Source organism: Notamacropus eugenii, chromosome 1 (genome assembly GCF_028372415.1).
Source record: "Notamacropus eugenii isolate mMacEug1 chromosome 1, mMacEug1.pri_v2, whole genome shotgun sequence".
In the NCBI taxonomy this organism is placed as follows: domain Eukaryota; kingdom Metazoa; phylum Chordata; class Mammalia; order Diprotodontia; family Macropodidae; genus Notamacropus; species Notamacropus eugenii.
The window spans coordinates 95,123,457-95,144,012 of record NC_092872.1 but is presented as its reverse complement, the minus strand read 5'-3'; the positions used below and the strand labels follow the sequence as shown (position 1 = coordinate 95,144,012).

Genomic DNA, 20,556 nt, shown 5'->3' with positions numbered 1-20,556 from the left:
CTCTCTTTATAGCTAGATCATATATCCATTTTGATCTTGTCTTGGTGAATGGTGTGAGATATTGGTCTATGCCCAGTTTCTGCCAGACAGCTTTCCAGCTTTCCCAATGATTTTTTGCCAAATAATGAATTTTTATCCCCCAAATTTAAGTTATTACACTTAGCAAACACAAGGTTACTATAGCTATTTGCTGCTGTGTATTACGTCTGCTCTGTACTACCTTTCTGTTTCTTAGCCAGTACCAGATAGTTTTTGATAGTAATGTTTTATATATGTATATATATATAAATAATATTATATATATGAGTATATAATATGTGTATTATAATGTAGCTTAAGATCTGGTACTGCTAAATCTTTCTTTACAATTTTTTCATTAGTTTCTTTGATATTCTTGACTTTTTGTTTTTCCAAATGAATTTTATTATTTTTTCTAACTTGGTAAAATAATATTTGTTAATTTAATTAGGATGGTATGGAATGTATATACTAGTTTAGGTAAAATTGTCATTTTTATTATATTGACCCTGCCTACCCATGAACAGTTATTTAAATCTGATTTTATTTGTATAAAAAGTTTTTTTATAATTTTGTTCATATAGTTCCTGGGTTTGTTTTGACAGGTGTACTTCCAAGTATTTTATACTATCTGGAGTTATTTTAAATGGGTTATATCTTACTGTCTCTTTTAAGGTGTTTTTTTTTGTGATATATAGGAAAATTGATGATTTATGGGGATTTGTGTTTATAAACTGCTAATCTGTTAAAATTATTAATTGTTTCAACTAGTTTTTTATTTGAGTCTTTGGAATTTTTCAAGTATATCATCAGGTTGCTCTCAAAAAGAGAGTTTTATTACCTCATTTGCCATTCTGATTTCTTCTGCTTCTTTTTCTTCTTATGCTGTTGCTAGCATTTCCAATACCATTTTGAATAATATTGTTGACAGTAGGCATCTGTGTTTCACTCCTGATCTTACTGGAAAGGCTTCTAGCTTATCAAGGAAAAAATCCATTTATATCTTTATTTTCAAGAGTTTCAACAGAAATTTAATAGAAATGAATGTTGTATTTTATCAAAAACTTTTTGATAGAATCAAATGATTTTTATTAGTTTTATTGTTGATGTAATCAATTATGTTAATAGTCTTCTGTGCATTCTTGGTATAAATCCTACTTGGACGTATAATACCTCGTTGTATATATTGTAATATACTTCTAGGTAGCATTTTATTTATGATTTTTGTATACGTATTTATTAATGAAATTAGTCTTTTCTTTTTCTGTTTTTACTCTTTTTTGGTTAGTTATCATTATCATATTTTTTTCATAAAAGAAGTTTGGTAGAGTCTCTTCTTTGCCTCTTATTTCAAATAATTTATTTACTATTAGAATTAGTTGATTGTTAAATGTTTGATAGAATTCACTTGTAAATCCATCTGGTCTCAATACCTTTTTCTTAGGAAGCTCATTTATTACCTGTTCAATTTCTTTTTCTAGAATAATTTATATAATTTAGAATTTTTAAATAATTTCTATATTATATATTTATGTATAATTTATATATATAATTTAGAATAATTTATATTATTCTAGAATAATTTAAATTTTCTATTTCCTCTTTTGCTAATCTAGGCAGTTTATATTTTTGTAAATATTCTTCCATTTTATTTAAATTGTTAAATTTATTGACATATTTTTGGGCAAAATAACTCCCTATAATTTCTTTGATTTCATCTTCTTTAGTGGTATATTCACCCTTTTCATTTTTAATATCAATGATTTGGTTTTCTTCTGAACTTTTAAAAATCATATTAACCAATGGTTTTATCTATTTTAGGTGTTTTCATAAAAGCACTCTTAAGTTATATTTGTTGATTCAGTGGTTTTCTTACATTTTATTAATCTTACCTTTAATTTTTAATTTGATCAGCTTGAAGAATCTAGTGATGTGACAATGTGGCTAGACCCTCTCTGACACTGGCATTTGAAGTTGATGTTCACCTTGCTTGATTAGAAGTGTGGCTGCATTTTGACTCTGTAGTATTACGTCTCTAGTGGTCTTTGAGACTTGTGAAAATTTGCTTCTTAAGTCATATGAAAAGAATGATGAACTCTCTCCTCATGCCTGATTAATAGTGCATGATATAAGAGGAGGATTGGGGAAACCTTAATAGGTCAAACTTTTCAAGGCATTGGAAGATTAAAGATTGTCTGTTGTCATTTGAAATTTGTACTTTGTCAGGTAATAAAGAAGACCACAATGATAGAAACTAAACAGATAATGAAATGTGCAGTATTGGGAAGAAGAGAGAAAATTATATAGTACCGACTGTAGTTCTGGTATTGTATGTTGCTTGTGATTGGTGAAGTGTAATATTTATTAGATCTATGAAAATAAACCCCTAAGTTACTGCCTGAGGACAGTGGCAGCAATGCACTGTGGCAGTATATGAAGGCACGTTAACATTGAATGCAAGTTAAAAAATAGTAAAGCCCTCTGAGGGTGGATTTTATTAGGATTTTGGATCTCAGCCTCTCCCTGGTTTTGTGGTCACTGTAAATGTGCCTTTGCAGAGTAGTCAAGCTCTAGCAGCAGTTCTTGCTGAGGCCAATTTTTTTTTTCACTGTGAGTATTGGACTACTATTTTTCTTGCTATTTTGTAAGTGCTACTGCAAGTCATTCTGATGCTGACAAGTATATAGAGACATTCTACTGGAGACTGAAAATGCACATGAAGGGGTGAAAGAGACAGTAAACGTTTTATCACTTGTGGCATGTCTCACATCAGTGTTAGTCAGGTATGCTGTATCCCAGTGTGGGGGCTTTGGGGCTACAATTTGTGCTGATCAAAGGCATTTCTGTGTCTAAGGATGTTAAGAATAGTGCCACTTTCTTTTTAGGAAGAGAGGGAACGTTTTCCACCTTCTATCAAACTGAAGGTTTTCTTTACTTTTTTAAAAAAAATTTTCACGTGGGATCTTGATTTGACTTGCAGTATTGTAGTGGTTATTTCTCATTCCTCTGTTCTGCCCTTTATTCTTAATGCCTGGCCTTGTGCTCAGTAGAATAACTCATAGATAGGTAGTGGCCTATGTTCTCTGTCCCATAGTTGGGAGATCACTCTCTGGCTCTTATTTCATATGATGTACCTGACGATTGTGTTTAAATGACAGAAACATCTATTTTCCCGGAAATGTTGCAAATTTTCTGCAGGTGGAAACTACTATTCTGTATTCACTATGCTAAGAAATAGCCTTCTGTTTGAAGACTGTTTATGTTTCCTTTTAAAATTCTCTGAAAAAAGGTTTTGTTAAGCTTTCCAAAAATCATTGCTGGCCTAGTTGCATAAAGTGTAATATTCTCTCACTTTTGATCTTAGATTCTTAAAAAAGTTCCGTGTGGCCTTGTTTATACTTGTGAAAGTAGAATGTCCTTAGAATAAATAAAATTTTAGTCTGAAATTATGCTAATATCACAAAAAATTAGAAAATCCATTTTCCTAAAAAGTTTGCAAATTTGCTGGAGGCTGAGTCCACTTATGTATTCACAGTGTTGTTTAACTAATATTTTCCCCTATGCACAGTTGGAACATGGGAAATACAGGCAGAGCCCTCCCTGTCTTATAACACTCCATTCAGAAATAAGCCAATAACTGATACAGAGGAATGATTTCTGTTGTCATTCTCTCTTTTGTGTTGGCATACTTTTCTGAAGGTTCCTGTCTGTGGGAGCTCCACATGGTTGTTAGGGTAGTATCTATTAAAATTCCTGTCTTCCCACCTTTTTGCTGCTGCTACTTTCTACCTGTGTTGATATAAGCATAAGCAAAGTGGGATTTTTGTTGTTTTCTTTTTGGAGTTCAGTTTCCCAGGCTCTGGCTAAATTGTGAACATTTGAAGATTGATTTCTTTTGAACCCTGACAATTTACACCTGTGCTGAGTCATGTAAGTTTTGTGCCTACTGGCTCTGTGCCAATCAGGGGCCAAGTCTTTGTTACATATTCTGGGAGGTTGGCATTTTGCTGAAACTAAAATCTCTTTTTGTCTCCATTCCCCACTTGCAAGATAAAAAAATCAGTTGCTTCTCTTGACTTTTTAATGGTATTACCAATCTCTCAGTTCCTTAGGCTGAAATAGTAAGTGATTTTTGATTCCTTCCCTTTTCTTTGCCTCCTTTATCCAATCAGTTGCAAAGTCCTTTCAGTTCTGTCACTAAAATATATGGCTCCAGATCCATCCATTCTCACCATTTCTGCTACCAAAACTCTGATATTGGCCCTATTACCTCTGAACAATCACAGGCTTCTAATTGATCTTTTCACTTCTTCATCTTCCTCTTTCTATCTTACACATGACTGTTGTAATATTCTTTCCAAGCCCAACTGTGATGATGTTACTTTCTTGCTTTCACCAAAACATTTAATCATCTTTCAGGTTATTCTTATGGAGAGACTAGAGAGATCTTGCTTATATGATAGGGAAGCATGGTAGATTGGAAACTGGTGGAATGACTTAATCCAAAGATTGATTCCTCATGGTGTAATGTTGGTTTTGACGGAAGGCCTTGAGTCTGTGTCTTCAAAGTCTTTATCAATGACCTAGGAGAAGTTAAAGGAAATAGAAAAGTTAAATTTGTGGATGACACAAAGGTAACATGTTGGATGACAAAGCCAGGGTCCAGAAAGATCTGAACAGGCTAGAAGAAGAAGCTACCTAAACAGGTGGGGCTAGGTGACTTTTAACCGCCTTTCAGACTCAGATTCTGAATTGCTCTTTATTGCCAGAGGAAGCTCCCACACTCCTCGATCTCCCCCTTGCTGCAATCATATTCTTTAATGTATTTGAACAATAATAGTAATGATAATAACTATTTATATAGAACTTCTAAGTTTTGCAAAGCATTTTACAATTATTATCTCATTTTATACTCATAATAACTCTGGGAGGTAGGTGGTTATAATCCCCATCTTATAGATGAAGAAACTGAGGCAGCCAGAAATTAAGTGACTTGCCCAGAGTTACACCGCTAGTAATTGTCTAAAGCTGCCTGCAAGGAGCTTATTTCCGCTGAGGGAAAGAACATGTAAGTAGATAAAGAAATAGAAGATAATTTGAAGAGGTAAGGAGAACTAACAAGTAAATCAAGAACAGCTTTCGGTAGTGTGAGTGAGTGGAGTTGAGTCCTGCAGGAAGCTAAGAATTCCAAGGGGTGAAAGTAAAGAGAGTACATTGCAAACACTAGGATAGCCTTCACAAGGACATGGAGATAGGAGATCAAGTGTCGAATTTATGGAACTCACTCATCAGTAAAAACAACTCATGTTCAAGATGGGAGTTCCAAAATTGAGTGGATAGGGATGAGGGTGTGTTGTATGAAGGTTCGGTCCAGAGGGTTCCTGTTTTGTTCAGGAACAAGTCAGGTAGCAGCAGGGCAAATCAGTGTTTTCATGATGAAAATTTTGTTTACAGAGCCAAGTTAACCTAAATATTGCCCAGAATATAGCATAGCCAGAAATTTCAGGCATTTTTTCCCCTAGTAGCCTATTGATTCATGTGTGTTAATTAGTTAAGACTCTTTTTTTCCCAAAAAGTTTCAGATGGGTCAACCTAGTTTTCGGGAGAGTGTACTGATCATTTTCTTAGAGGTCTTAGGTAGAAAACCTGAATAATTTCATATCAGCTCCATTGTACACTCCTCATATTTTCCACAAATCCTAACCAAAGAGACTTTTCCACTATAAAAATAGCAATGAATGAAAAACCATCCTGTTGGCCCCTTTTAGGGCACAAACAGACCTTGGTTTAAACAAACACTTTTCCAATTTCCTGAGCTCTTGATGCGTGACTGAAAGATTGTAGAGTTTTCAAGGTTTCATGGAGATAAAAACTAAGGACAGATGATCCTGCCTTTCTGCAAAAAATATGTTATGTTATTTTACCTTTCTCATGACCATGGTGTCATGATTTAGACTGAATCACCTGAATCTGTTGCAGATAGCTGTTTTCAATATTTCCACGAGTTTTTAAAAATATAGAAAATGAATATCAGATTATTTCATTTTTGAGTCTTTGTTGGTGATTGAATATGTGCTGATTGGAACATTAGGTTTATGTTAGCTGTATGTTTTAATGTGTGTGAAAGGAAATAAATGCTTTTTTTTAAGATTTAAGAACTAATTAGCTGGAAGCTTAGCTTTTTTATTTGGAGGTAATTTAGAAAATCATTGTTTCTCTTTCCCTTCCTCTTTTCCTTGAGATCTAGGTGGAGGAAACTTGTTGTTTGGGGCAGAAATAGGAAGAAAAGTTTAATTTCTTGCATAGAGCACCTTAACTTAGTCCTTTGATAGGAATGAAAAAATTGTAAGCAATTCATTGCTAACAGGGCAATGAAAAGCTCTTGAAATGAGAAGAGAACTTAGAATGATACATTTAATTTAACAGAACACCCATTGCACTCAGTGTTTTATTATCTGAAAATACATATTTGTTCAGATTTATCAAAATTCTTAACAGCTTCAGTTTCAACACTCATGGTAATAGCTGACATTTATATAGCATTGTAAGGTTTGCAAAGTGTTTGATGTGTATTATTTGATTGGGTCTTCAGTGAAACATAGAGTGAGCTTATCTGGAAGATGATAAACTTACTTTTTCTTTCCTTACTAAATGATAATCTGATCATCCTCATATGTGAACTTGTTTATGAAAGACATTTCATTAAGGATGGAAATATTCTGTAATGTGATATATCCCTTATGATATTCCATAGTATAATCACTTGCTGGAATTAATTTAAATATTTTTCTTAATGTTGGCTTTTTCTGTCTTGGTTTTAGTTCAGAATATTTCACATGAATTTTTTTCTATATTCAATATTCTTTTTTAGGAATTTAAGACAAGAAAGCAAAGTGATCTTGTCATTTTCCTATTAAAAAACATTAAATGGCTCTCACTTCATATAGGATAAAATCTCAACTTCCTAACAAAGTATTTCAGCCCTTTTTGCCCAATTTATTTTTACAGCTTTCATAGATACTATACTGTAGCTAAGTTGGTACAACACCACCCCTGAACATTCATCACTCATTCTTACATTTGTGCCTTTTCCTGTGCTTCTTTCCACCCTGAAAGTGGTTCCTAATTCCTAATTCCTCTTCATCAATCCAGATCATACCTGTCCTTTGTAGGTATGTAGGTATGTAGGTCCAGCACAAATCCCTCCACCTTTGTGATACAGTTCCTCCTTTCATAGCATTCCATACCTGTATTATTTAGAGAATTCTGGAGTTGGAAGGGAGTTTAGAGGACTGTGAAGGTGTGTGCTGCAGCATGTCTGACAGACCTTGAATACTTAAGTGATGAGGAGCAAAATAAATGTTGAGGCTTCCCATTCTCTGTTGAAATCTCAATTAAAATCTGCATTCCTATAACTTGCAACCATTACACCCTTGTTATGTCCTTTGTAACAAAGTAGAATAAACCTGATTCTTCCTCTAGATGATGGACTTTCACGTAGTTGAAGATGACTGTTGGGTTCTTTCCTAACCCCTTTCTTTTTTCAAACTAACTCTCCATAGCTCCTTAAACCTATTCTCATATGGCATGGTTTCCAGAATCTGCAGCACGCTGTTCTTTTTTTTTTTCTGACTGTGCCAGAGTTTGTCAATAACTCCCAGAATTGAAAATCTATACCTTCAGCAAGAGAAGGAATTTCTCTTTTTTAAAATGCAGCCTAAAATTTTACTACTTTCAACTTTTTGGTACTTATTACTAACTTATGTTGTGTTTTAGATGTACATATACATGCGCACATACATGTGTGTATCTATACAGATATATAAATATATACCTTTGCACATATATGTGTGCATATTTCTCTACATCTCTATCAATATAGCTTGCCTACTTAACTGGATTGCAAAACTTTGAGGGCTAGTCCGTGTATTTTATCCCCCATTGTGCCTAATATCTAAATATATTTAGTAAATAGTTGTTGATATGAAATCCCACTTATATCAGCCACCTTGAAAATTAACTTTTCTTTTCTCTCAGATAAGACTGTTAGGGATTACTTCTCTATAGAACAAAGATCCTCCTCCAGACAAGTTATTTTTAATGACATAGGATGCTGAGATATAAAGTGATGTAATAGGTTTGACCTGTCACTTAATTTGTCTTTGCTTTTTTTCCTTTTAGATGAGCTGCGTCAAGCTATCGTGGCTATGATGAATAGAAAAGACGAACTGGAAGAAGAAAACAGGTATCTTGCGGCTTTCAAAGGATCAAATCCTACTCTCCCCTACCCCTTTTTGGTGCTATTTGTCTGAGGCTAAGTGACTATACACACACACAGAGTAAATGAAACTTATTCTATTTTATGCAAAAATGTATAAAATAGAATTTAAAAAAAAATCTTTTCGTGTCTGTCTTTCAGTGTAACATTGTTCCCCAGAGTAACAAGGGCACCTCTTAGTTTCCTGAATCACTGTTGTTATTAAGAGGTCCTTAAATGGTGTGGTACTTTTAACTATTTAAAAATTCTTTTACCTTTTTCTCCTTATGTGACAAAATGAGTGTTGTCATTCCTATTTTTAGTACAGTATGGTGAAATCACCTTTTTGCCCACTCACAAGAGTAGTTACTGGCTAAGGTTTGACTAGAAATTAGGTCTCTTGACGTCAGGTTCCACGCACTGGAAAGATGGAAGGATTTGTACCCTGAAACATTTCCCATTGTTCACCTCGTGAGTAAGAAATTGCCTTCTATTTTACGACTGCCCATATTTCTCTTTAAAAGTCTCTGAAAAATGTTGTGCAGAGCTTTCCCAAACTGTTGCTGACCTAGTTGCATAAAGTGTGATACATTCTCATTTTAGATTTTAGGCACTTAAGGAAGCTCCATTTGGCCTTGGTTGTGCTTGTGAAAGTGTCTTGCCTTTAGAACAAATGCAGTGGGGCTAGTACTCTGGTGTCAGGTAGCAATATTTGTTCAGGTGTTTAGTGTGTAAGTGGGCTTCCTCTCCAGAAAGGAAAAAGCTTGATGCTTAGGTATAAACGCTGGCAAAGCCATATTTGACTTGCTTTTCAGCAGTAACATTTTGAGTAGCTTTGGAAAGAACTGCCTACTCTTTGGTCTGGAACCAGAAACGATGTTCACAGAGAACTTTTGGTGGGCTGAGAAGCTCTGGAAGGCAAGACATAATTTGTTGTGAAATGGTGGAACGTCAGCACAAAATGTGTTTAATGGGTAATAATAATGGGTATCTTGTAAAGGAAACATCTTTTGTATAATTTGCACATTCTGTGCGTATTTGCATGCCCTTGATTATTTTCCCAACCTTTGTATTCATTTTCTTTGCTAAACTCCTTTTCAGTAAGGCTATCACAAGGTGACCCCTATTTAAAACAAAAAAAGCCAAACAAAACATAAAAGACTAATTTAATGCAGTAAAGGCTTAAATACAGCTCGTTTGGCACCCTCTCTATAATCAGGTCAGGCTAACATTTTTTTATTTTCCCTGAATCTCTTAAATTGGTGACTTGATAACTGACTCTTAGGTATATATTTCCTTGGTCTTATTGACTCTCACTCATTAGCCCTATCATCTAATGTTCTTTTTGCCCTGAGACTCCTGGACATGCTTTAGAACACTCTTTTAAATAACTTTACCTGAAGGAACTTAAATAAATTTTTATTTTAGAGCAGAGGAAAAAAATCCACTGGATTTTAGCAGCAGCTCTATTTTGGTCTTGATGGGCATTTGGCTTTTGTTGTCCAAAAACTTACAGCGCCCTTTTTGCTCCAGATCATTGCGGAACCTACTTGATGGAGAGATGGAGCACTCGGCAGTGCTTAGGCAAGAAATTGACAACTTGAAACGAAAAGTGTCTGAACAGGAGGAGCGACATGTGGCAAAGATCCAGGCTTTGGCAAGGTGGGTAAAATGAAGTTGAGAATTATATGATGGGGAGTTTTATTTTAAAGACGATAGGACGTTGACCAAATAACATGCTGTTCTTTAGAAATGCATTTAGGAGAGAGCAGGATGTAAAACTCTCAGGAAAAGCAGCAAGGCAAACATGAAAATTGAGTGATTCTCAACATATGTCCTTAGGAGGTTGGACACACATGAATGTAAAAATACTGGTTATTGTCCTTCGTTCTCAAAGAGGACCAAAATGACATCACTGTGCTAAAGTCAAGTTCCAGTGTGTCCAACTGTGACTGATCAGACCAATATGAGCTCGGAATGCTCTACCACAGGTTGGGCACAGATAGTCTGCATGAATATTTGGGGTGGATACTCCAGATTTGCATATCCTGTGTTTCCTTTGTGCTGTCTGAATTCTGCTTTGTTCATAGAGCACAGCACCCGTTCTGATGTAGGCCTACCATACTGAGTGGTCCTGTGCCAGTGTCTCGCATGTTGCACAGTCAAATCCAAAGTTCTTGAGAGAGGACCTTGAGAGTGTTCTTGTATTGCGTCTTCTGACCACCATATGATCGCCTGCCCCTTGCAAGTTCTCCGTAAACTAGTTTTTTGGCAAGTGTGCATTTTGCATTTGAACAACATGACCAGCCCATCAGAGTTGCGCTCTCTGAAGCATAGTTTTGAATGCTTGGCAGTTCAGCTTGATCAAGGACTTCAGTGTCTGGTACCTTATCCTGCCAGGTGATCCTCAGAATCTTCCTAAGACAGTTCAGATGGAAGCAATTCAGTTTCTTGGAACCATCGGTTACAACAAATGGAGCAGTTTTGAATGCTGTGGATAAGTTCACTTACCTTGGTAGTGTACTTTTCCAGGGATGTACACATTGACAGTGAGGTTGACACAGGCATTGCCAGAGCTAGCTCAGTGTTTGAGAGGCTCCCAGAAAAGTATGGTAGAGAAGAGGTATTAGACTGACTACTAAACTGAAGGTCTGCAGAGCCATTATGCTGACCTCATTATTGTCTGCCTGTGAAACATGGTTAAAAATACTAGTATTTTAATAGATTATAACATTATATTGCTGTATAATTGACTCTGTGATGAAATCCTGTGTTCATGGTGAGCAGGTGTTTGTTGATAGAGTTTTAATAAAGCTCATTCTTTAGTTTTACTTTAAATACAGGGAAATCCTTGATCTTCCCCTTCATTTCTCTCTCTTTTCTTCCCTATTTTTCTCTCCTTTTCCTTCCCCCTGACATATTCCTGTCACTTCAGGGTTTTAAAGTGAAATCTGAGCGGAAAGAGATAATAGTACAGTAAAACCAGAGATTACACATGCTGTATTTATAGATGTTGTGTACCAAAACTCCCACCAAAATTCTGCTGTGTTCCCTCATTGTGGTGTGGAAGTGATTCTGGTGTCTTCAGGGTGATGTCAATGAAACGTAAGCTCTAGCAGTTCCTACTAATTTATAAAGGTGGGATGGTGTAGAGTAAGTTTTAGATATATAGTTAGAAGATCTTTTTTATTCCCAGTTCTTTTATTGTCTATGTGATGCTGGGCAAATCATTTAGCTGATTTGGATCTATGTTTCTTCACTGGTGAAAATAAAATGGTTGGACAAGGTCATCTCAAAGGTCCTATCCAACTCCAAACCCTGTGATTTTATGACAGGTCTTTGAGTAGCTCACATGTCTTTTATGAAAGGACTAAGTCTAGCTAGTTTGAAGAACTTTGTTACTGGAATGTTGATTGGACATTAGGTGATTAATTTCTTTTTAAACAATGAAGTTGCAAGTTTTTAAAGGCATTGAAATAAATGTCCAGGGAAGGAGAAGTTGATGCTTCCTTTTCCTTCCCTACTAGTCAGAGCTCATAAGTTTCATTGTGTTCGGTTATGGACTCAACACTTAAAACAGGATATGGTCGATTGGAAGCACATAAAGGAGAGAACCTAGGATAGTTAGAGGACTCAAAACCATGTTGTATGAGGAGGACTTGGAAGGAGTTGGTCTGTATGATTTTGGGAAGAGTGAAACCCTACAGTGTATAGGACTAAAGAGCTTCCCTGCAGAAGGCGAACTAAACTATTACATGTAGTTCCATGACTCAGAACTCGGATCAGGGTTTGAAGTTAACAGAAGATTTTTATCTCAGCATAAGGAAGAATTTTTATTAATTAAAAAAAACAATTAGAGCTCTCCAATGGTAGAATGTTCTACATTATTTATGTGATGAGTTCCCTCTTGCTGGAGGTGTTTCAGCAGATATTGACTGACTCTGTTGGGAGAGGGTTTTGAATAAATAGCATCTCAGTTTCCTTCCAACTCTGAGGTTCTGTAATTCAGCACTTTTCTGTTTCAACCAACAGCTCTGCAAATCTGTAGTGTGGAGGAATTAGATATTCAGAATGAGAACCTGAGGCGCTGCAAGTTCTTGAAGTGTCTTCTGACTCATCAGAGAAAGATTCAGTTAACTCTGTGATGGGCAAAGCCCTTCATTTCGTAGGGTCTCAGTATCCTCATCTCTAAAATGAGGAGGTTGTGCTAGATGATGGCTATTGCCCTTTCTTTTTCTGAAGTCTAATTCTGTTATTCGAGATATTTGAAAACCAGCAACCTTTGTATAGTATGTAATGCTATACAATAATCTCTTAGGCAGATAATTTGATTAATCATTATTTCCCTCCAGTTTTGCCAAGTCAGCCCAATTACTCAGAGTTTACTGTACTTCAAAAGTTCTAACATTCAGATTGTCTGTAAAACAGACAACTACTTGGGATGAAGAGACAAAAAGAAGTGAAATGGAATAATTACATGGTTGTGGTATTTATTACGGAATATGTTTGTTTTCAGTTGTGTTCATATCTATCTGCAGCTAAATTCTCTGACAAAGTTCCCTTGTCTTTGGCCCCTTTTGATTAACATGAGCACCGTGTCATCAAGTGTATGTTGTTCCTGTATCAACAGAAGCCTTGGATATCTGAATATTTGGTTTAGCCTGGTTGCTTGCATGCTTGCCATGGTGTGTCTAGGAATCAGCCTTACTGATAGGAAGACTCATTGTTTAGGCAGTGGCCTTCTGAACCAGCCAGGGCGAATTCAAACAGAGGCTTAGAGGGGGGAGCAATCCCAGGGATCAGCTAGATCAGTCAGTTATTTGCTATGTGTCAAGGCTAGGTACAGTTTTGGAGCTACAGTGTTTTTGGAGTAGAACTGGGGTAAATTATGAGATAATATGTATATAAACTTGACATCATGTGAATGTCAAGTATTATTATTATTGATTTTTTTATGGGCTCATCATTCTAGGCATGTTAACCAAACGTAACTTGCCATTTTCTCTAGGTCATTCTCCCTAAAGCTTAGCTACAGTTTAGTCCTTAACTGATCTTGGTGCCACAGTTGTTTGGGATGAATGGTGATGTTTATGCCAGGTTAAAAAAGCATCTTTTCCTTGTATGCACTTTCCAGGGAGCCACAGAATTCATTGTGTCCAGGCCCATTACTCTTCATTTGACACAATACTCCTGTTTCTATGTTCTTCAGGCCTTGACTGCCTTGCAAGCTTTCTTCTTTGTATGTCTGTCCTCTGTGAATAGGTGATGGATGAAGCTTGCTATTTATTCATGGAATGAGTTGCACCCATACCTGAAAGGGACAGGTAGAAATGAGTTATTCTCTGCTGAGTTATGGCTAGTTAGATACCATGTATTGCCTTTCTATGAAAACTCTAAATCTCTGCCTTTGCTCCCAGGCTCTTTCTCCTAAGTTTTAAAGAGAAAAGTCATTCAGGGAGTGAGAATCAATTTCTTGTATATCTGTCCAAAGGGATTAATGGAATTCTTGTCTAAAGAGGTAAAAGGCAAGAACAAAAGCTCTCAGATAGTCGCCTAGTATGGAATTGGCTTGGGAACCACCTACTCATAAGAGCCTGTGAACGTCCAGGGCCAATTCCTGGTGGTCCCAAGTGACGATTGTTCATAGGATCACCTCAGAAGACTAGCCGGAATGGATCTTGGAGGTCATCTAGTCCAACCCCCTTATCTGGAAGATGAAGAGCTCTGGTTTGGAGAGATTAAAGAACTTTCCTACGCTCACAAAGGTATAAAGTAGCAAAGTCAGGATTTGGTCCCAGGTCATTTGACTCTAAAGCCAGTGCTCTTTCTGCTGTACCATGCTCCATGAACTTATTGTTTTCAGTATTATGATAACTGCATGTTCATATAATTGGTTTCCTGTTTGTTTTATGCATTTCAAAACATTATCCTGCCAAAGGTGTCCTTGATGCAAAAAAAGGTTAAGAACTCCTATCTTAGAAGGCTCATGAATATAGCTTGGAGTGATGGCCTAGGCTAGAGTCAGAGGAAGGCCATGTAAGATGGAATTGGAATTATGAAACATAGCTGGTGGTATGATATAAAGGAAAGACAACAGGGAGTGTGAAGGTCATTTGCTTGTTCATATCCAAAGACTAGTGAAAATATTGGAGTTATGGACCCACTGTGTATGTTACTTGGGGGTTAATATTCTCCCCTTTAACGTTATCTTACAAGTGAACAGAGACCAGAAATGAGCTTCACTCTCATCCTATATATCATCTTTATCATCACCTCAAAACTAAATACAGGTTTAGATGTCTAGGCCTAATTCTATATATGCTCTAGTTTTCGGATCTTTCAGTCTAGTGTCTTTCTGAGATGTACTCTATACCTTCTATCAGTGTTTGTAGTTATGATCTAATTTTGTCATTCTGTCATCATTCTATTTTCTTAGATGACAAATGGAGTAGTTGGCTAGTTTATTAGACTGAGTTTCATTTGGTAAAGTAGGCGGTACTTCTTTCTCCTCCTGTAGTACTTTATCAATGACTGACAAGTCTATAGTGACTCATATCACAACAGGCAAAGGAAGTATGTAGGGTGAGGAAATAAAGATGTTTTGTGAGATATGAATGTAAGACACAGATATTTGGATAAGACCTGAGATATTTAAGGACAGTTGTTTTCCTTAGAGTTTGCCAGAATTTAATCCTGAAGTCAGCAGTGCATTTTTTATCATTGCTGAGAATTTGGGGTAACAGTTCATCTAGTAATTAATACTTATTACCTTTTTCTTTTGAGGAAACACCTAAAGAACGGGGATTGACTCCTGCTGTTACTTAGAAGGACGCGTTGCCTACCTAATATACACCAACCTGTTCTTATGTCTCCTCATTTGGTTTGGATTTTTCATAATATTTAGGTAAATAATCCAGCTTTTTCAAATGAGCTAATAGATGTTTTACAGAGGTAACCTGGTTTGTTGACCTTCAAAGAAGAATTCCTAAAAGTAACTTCTTGTTTGTAACACCAATTAGTTGTTTAGAAGATTCTTGTAATGAATTTGTTAGTGCCGTTTAAACAATTTAACCTTTCCAGACTGGACCCTGAGAATGGTCGAAGGAGTTAGGAATGTTAGGATGATGTTAGGAGTCATCCGTTTTGTGTTTTAGGATAGGCTCTCCCTTGAGGATTACATACTGTTCCCTGATTTGGTTGGGAGCTCTTGATGGGGCTCCTACTTCCACTATCAGGCAGGAAAATGCGAGCACTTGGAGCCATCTCTCTGCTACTGGTCACTTTAGCTTTCACCAGTCATGGAAAATGAAGATGTCCTTTCTGGCAGAAATTGTATGGATAATGTATCTCTTAGGAGTAATTAAAAATGGGAGTCAGGGAGAGATAGAAGTAAGTAAAACCTAGGTTTATTTGTGCCTGTGTTTGAGACTATATCATCATCTTCTCAAAGCGTTAAAGAGTATAGAACCATCCATTTATTCAACCCCATGAAAGGTTCTCCCTTAAGGCAGGGATTCTTAAACTTTTTTGTCATGGGCAACTTGAACAGTCTGTTGAAGCCTATAGATTTTTTTCTCAGAATATTATTTAAAAAAAATAAATTATAATCTGAGGAAGTGTTAAATTTCATGTAAAGGTTTGCCAAAAAACCCCAAAAAAGATGTAACTTTTTCTCCATTCAGGTTCTCAGACCCCTTGAAATCTATTTATGAATCTTCAGGCTAAGAACCCCTATTTTAAGAGTTGTCCCCCCATAGGATCACAATTCTAAAGCAGGAAGGGACTTCACAGGCTAATTTCTTCACTTTACAAATGAGTAAACTAAGTATCAGCAAGGAGATTAATGACTTGTCCAAGGTCACACACACAAAAAAAATAATCTCAGATATGGGATATTAACTTAGTTTTTCTGACTTCAGACTCAGCATATTAAGCATGACCTCTGTTAGTTTCAGAAGTACATCATGGTAAAGGCAGAGCTAGATAGCAGTCAGCTTTCTCAATAATTATCCATGTGAAAGTTGTGGAAGAGAGGGCCCAGAACTGAGCATCTTTCCCTGATGTACCAGAAAAAAAGAAATCAACATATTTATCCTTTATGTTCACTCTGGATTCCAACTAAGAACACAGGTTCAGTTTATTTAGTTGATGAGTTAAATTTTTTAGGGGGTAAACAAAAGGAACAGCTGTATTTGAAGCATGTGTCCATATACAATTAGTGAGGTGTTAGCACCATTAGCACCCGCACCAGATGTTCACCATGAAGCCTGCATCAAATGTGGGCTTGGGTGGTTCATCAAAATGCTGAAAATGTGCAGCTGTTTTTAAGGAGAAAGAAAGAAGTCCAAGTCTGAGTCACTGTTTTATCAAAGGGAACAAGCAAGAAGGGATAAAAATTTACAGGAAGCAATAAATATGATACAGTTCTCATTAAAAGGTTAGTGTAGTTATCCAGTGGGGAGAGAAATACATTTATATTATTAATGTTACATTTTGCTGTCTTGTGTAATTAGAAGTGGCCAAAAAATCTCCTCAAAGAAACACAAAGCACAGAGCAGCTGTGTGCAGTGACAGCAGAGGGCAGGTGATGGGTGAGGCCAGGTGAATGAGACTTTTTCACATATCTGCCCTTTGCTGATCTCAGTACTTTGAGACCGCGTTGCTCAGTTTAAGCCCTTCCCTTTTCCCTTCCACTTTGGTGAGGCAGGAATGTAACCTGGTTGTTCCTAGAAGATCATTTTTTGAATCTTCTTTTCTGGTAGCTCACAAGGTGGCAATTTCCGTGTCACTGAATATGAAGACTGGATCTTAAATATAGCCAACATGTGAGTGCCCTGCAGGTGGTAACAGTTCTGATGACATCACTGCCAACCGAGTTCTTGTTATTTGAGTGCTGGTGAGGGAAGCAGCAGGAAGCTGAGCAGAGGAGATATTCTTGGCAGCATCGACAATTCAGTACAAAGAAAGACAACTGCCAAGTCCACATGGCTTTTGAAAGTTAGGGAAATGATTGCTCTAGGGGTCCAGTCATATCTTGGTTATGGTAACAGGAAACAAAGGAGGTAGAATAGGTCATTGAAATCCACTGACAATTGAAAAAACCTCATTTTCATTTAGTGCAGTCATTTCCCCCATTCACCCATGAGGCCTTTCAGCTAACTGCTAAAAAGGAACAAAACTGAGACCAATTTCATCTTCTTTCATCATTTCCTCATCGTGTTCTTGATGACAGTGTAGTGTGTGGTGCCCAAAAGTCAAGGGCCACGCAGAGACATGAGAGCCTCTGAGTGATGGAAAGGTGATTGAGATTTCTTTTCCCCTGGAACCACAGTTGCAGAGTTGTGCAAACTCCATGCTTTGCTTTGTGGTAGAGGGAAGCTGTTGTTTCTTTGCTTTCTTTTTTTTTTTTATCACTTCTGGATGGCTTGCCAGAGCAGGTGAGACATAACTATGCAATTTCCTCTTTGTGATGATCTCTGCCAAGTTCATAGATAGTCTCTATGGTCTCTACATCTTCTGCCGTGGCCTGGAAGACCCTGCTGCTAATGCACACAGCAGCACCTGTGCATCAGGTGGTCTGATGTAGAGCTGCAGAGGTGAGCAGAATTACCCCTGTTGAAAGAGTGAGAATTTTGTTTTCACGGGGTGCTGAGGAGCTGGGAAACAGCTGCAGGTCTGCATTGTACTGTGCTGCGCTGCATACTGTTATAGTTACGATGATGACCCCCAAACAGAGCACTTGTAAGAAACAAAAAAAAGGACAGTGAAGCCTGAATTATATATTGGGGCTAACTTCAGTTTCCCTCACCCTCTGCAGCTCCTCATGTAATACATGAAATTCACAGATTTCTCATTACCAATAAAGACCATTTTTTAAAGCTGGCATCAAGGCTCTTCCCTTTTTGGCTCAAACAAACTTTATAGTCAGATTATTCTGTTAAGTGAAGGCAGTGTGATATAGTGGATAGAATACTGGACTTAAAGACCAGGAAAATTAGAAAGTCAGTATTTGATAGATTCCAATTCTGTCCTTCCTCTTTAACTGTCCTGCCATGGATAATTCATTCACTCTCTCTGACATTCAGTTTATTCATCTGTAAAATGGAGACACTAGTAGCAGTAGTACCTGCCTCATAGAATTCATTTTTGTGAGGCTGAAATGGATTATGTGCATACGTAAAGTACTTTGTGCATGGTGTAAATGTCAGTTATTATTTGTGTCAGACACTTTGTCAAACTGTATTACTTACTGATCCCCAACTACTTCGCTACCTTAATCACTTTATTTGTACCATTCATAAAATTTTGAATTCCTTCGTCATTACCTTTTGAAAACCTGGTTAATTCTCCAAGACCTAGCTGAGATTCCATGTTAGTGAAGGCTTCTTGGGATCCCCCCAACTGTAAAAAATTTCTTTCAGTCATCATGGTATTTTGTATCTCTTATATTTGTTCTTAGTGTATCTTTCTGTATGTGGCAGGGTGATGGTGTGGAAAGAACACTGGATTAGGAATCATGAGATCTACATTCCAGTTCTTGCTCTTCTACTTAATATAGTCATGAGTCAGGTCAAGTCCCTTTCCATTTCTGGACCTAAGTTTCTTTGTCCTTAAATTGTAGGAGCCTGCTTAGATGATTTCTAATGTCTCAGCTCTAAATCTGGTGATGCTGTTGGAATTCTTCATTTGGATATTCTTTCTATTGTCATTTCAGACTCAGCATATCCAAAAGAGATCCTATTATCTTCCTCTGCGATGTTCCTCTTGGTCTGTCTGAACTCTCCAGTTTCTTTTGAGCATGCCACCATTCTTCTTGTCTCTCCGGTTCATAACCACAGACTTATCTTTGACTTTTCCTTCTCTTTCACCTTCTCCTGATCCAACATCCAGTCATTTGCAGAGGCTTGTTACTTCTGTCATGATGACATCCTTTGATTTTACTCTTTCCGTTCCCCTTCTCTTTTTTCCCTTCTCCATTTTCTTCACTTTTGTAGCTGCCACTTTGAATCTTGGTCTTTATCACTTATGGTCTGACATCCTTCAGTTCTGGTTTACCCTCTACACTGTCAGAATAATCTTCAAGGATATACCTATCATTCATTCATTCAAAAAATCTTCACTTCTTTTCTTGCTCTTGGGATAAAGTATAAGCTTATATCTTTAGTATCTAAAACTCTGTCTAATATCATTTAGATATTAGACTATGTGCCAGGTGCTATGGTAGAATTTGAAGTGATAAAGATAAAAGTGAAACAGGCCCTGCCTTCAAGGAGTTGTGTTCTAATTATCTTAGATACAAGGTAATGTTTTTGTGGGGAGACACTTGGGGGGATGCAGGAAAGGCCTCATAGAGAAGGGGATGCTTCAGCTGAGTCTTGAAGAGAGATGGCAGCTGCTTTGCCTGGTTTAGTTCTTATCATTCCCCTTCACACACTCCCAGTTCCAGCCAAATTGGTCGATTAGCTGATCCCCAAACTCAGCATTTGATTCCCTGAATCTGTGCCTTTGTTTTGATTTTCTCTTGGATGCCTAGAGTGCATTCTCTGTGCCTCTTGAAACCATTGTCTTCATTTCAAGCTCAGCTTGAGCATCTCCTCCCTTGGGAAGGCTTGCTTTCCCTGTCTATCTCTCCATTGTGCTGTAGGGTGAGCATTTATTTTTCCTTCCTCATACTCACTTCAATGTAAGTTTCTTAAGGGTAGGGATGGCTTCATTTTTTTCTTCTTATTCTATCTAATATTATTGTAACATACATAATAGGAGCTCAATATGAGGTCTTCTCCTGGATTTAAGACTTCTTCAGAGCAGGGACCCTGTTTTATTTTCATTTGGGTCCCTTCAACATCAAGCACAGTCCTTTTTGCTTGTAAGCACTTAAGAAATGTGTGTTGATTTGAGCTATTATCATTTCTCACTTAGAACTCTTAGATTCTCTTTCCAGTCAGTTTATCCCACAAATGGGGCCATGATAGCATATACAGAAAGTAGTTGTATATGGTGAGGTTTGAGAGGAGGTAGGTGGAGGCCTTGATCTAGTTTTTAAAAAATGTGGTAGTGATGCCATTTTTAAAAAAAATAATGTTTCTTCTAAGTTTCCCTTTCCTTTTGTTCATTCCTACTTGGTTAAATGAGTGGCAGAAAAAAAATGCTAGAAAAAAAGGATGTATAAAGCAATTTGTATAGTCATATAACTTTCTCTGATGTGTGACTAGCTCTTCTTTTTAGATATGATTTGATTAATTGATGAGTTAAGTTACTTTTATTTCATCTTACAGTTTGTA

At 36.9% G+C, this 20,556-nt stretch overlaps 1 protein-coding gene across 9 annotated transcripts in view; it reads left to right on the top strand.

Moving 5' to 3' along the window:
- The window catches only part of SNX29 (sorting nexin 29), a 688,321-nt gene that overhangs the window by 115,165 nt on the left and 552,600 nt on the right, over positions 1 to 20,556 (top strand). For 8 of the 9 annotated variants that reach the window (XR_011967204.1, XR_011967210.1, XR_011967211.1 and 5 more), the window contains exons 12-13: positions 8,200 to 8,263; positions 9,809 to 9,937. Coding sequence is in view for 6 of the 9 variants with exons in the window: in XM_072609956.1 (XP_072466057.1) it covers positions 8,200 to 8,263; positions 9,809 to 9,937 (193 nt within the window). In the remaining 3 variants the exon portion in view is untranslated. Of the gene's footprint in view, positions 1 to 8,199; positions 8,264 to 9,808; positions 9,938 to 15,058; positions 15,172 to 20,556 lie in introns of those variants that run through there. The other variant, XM_072610004.1, reaches the window with a different exon arrangement.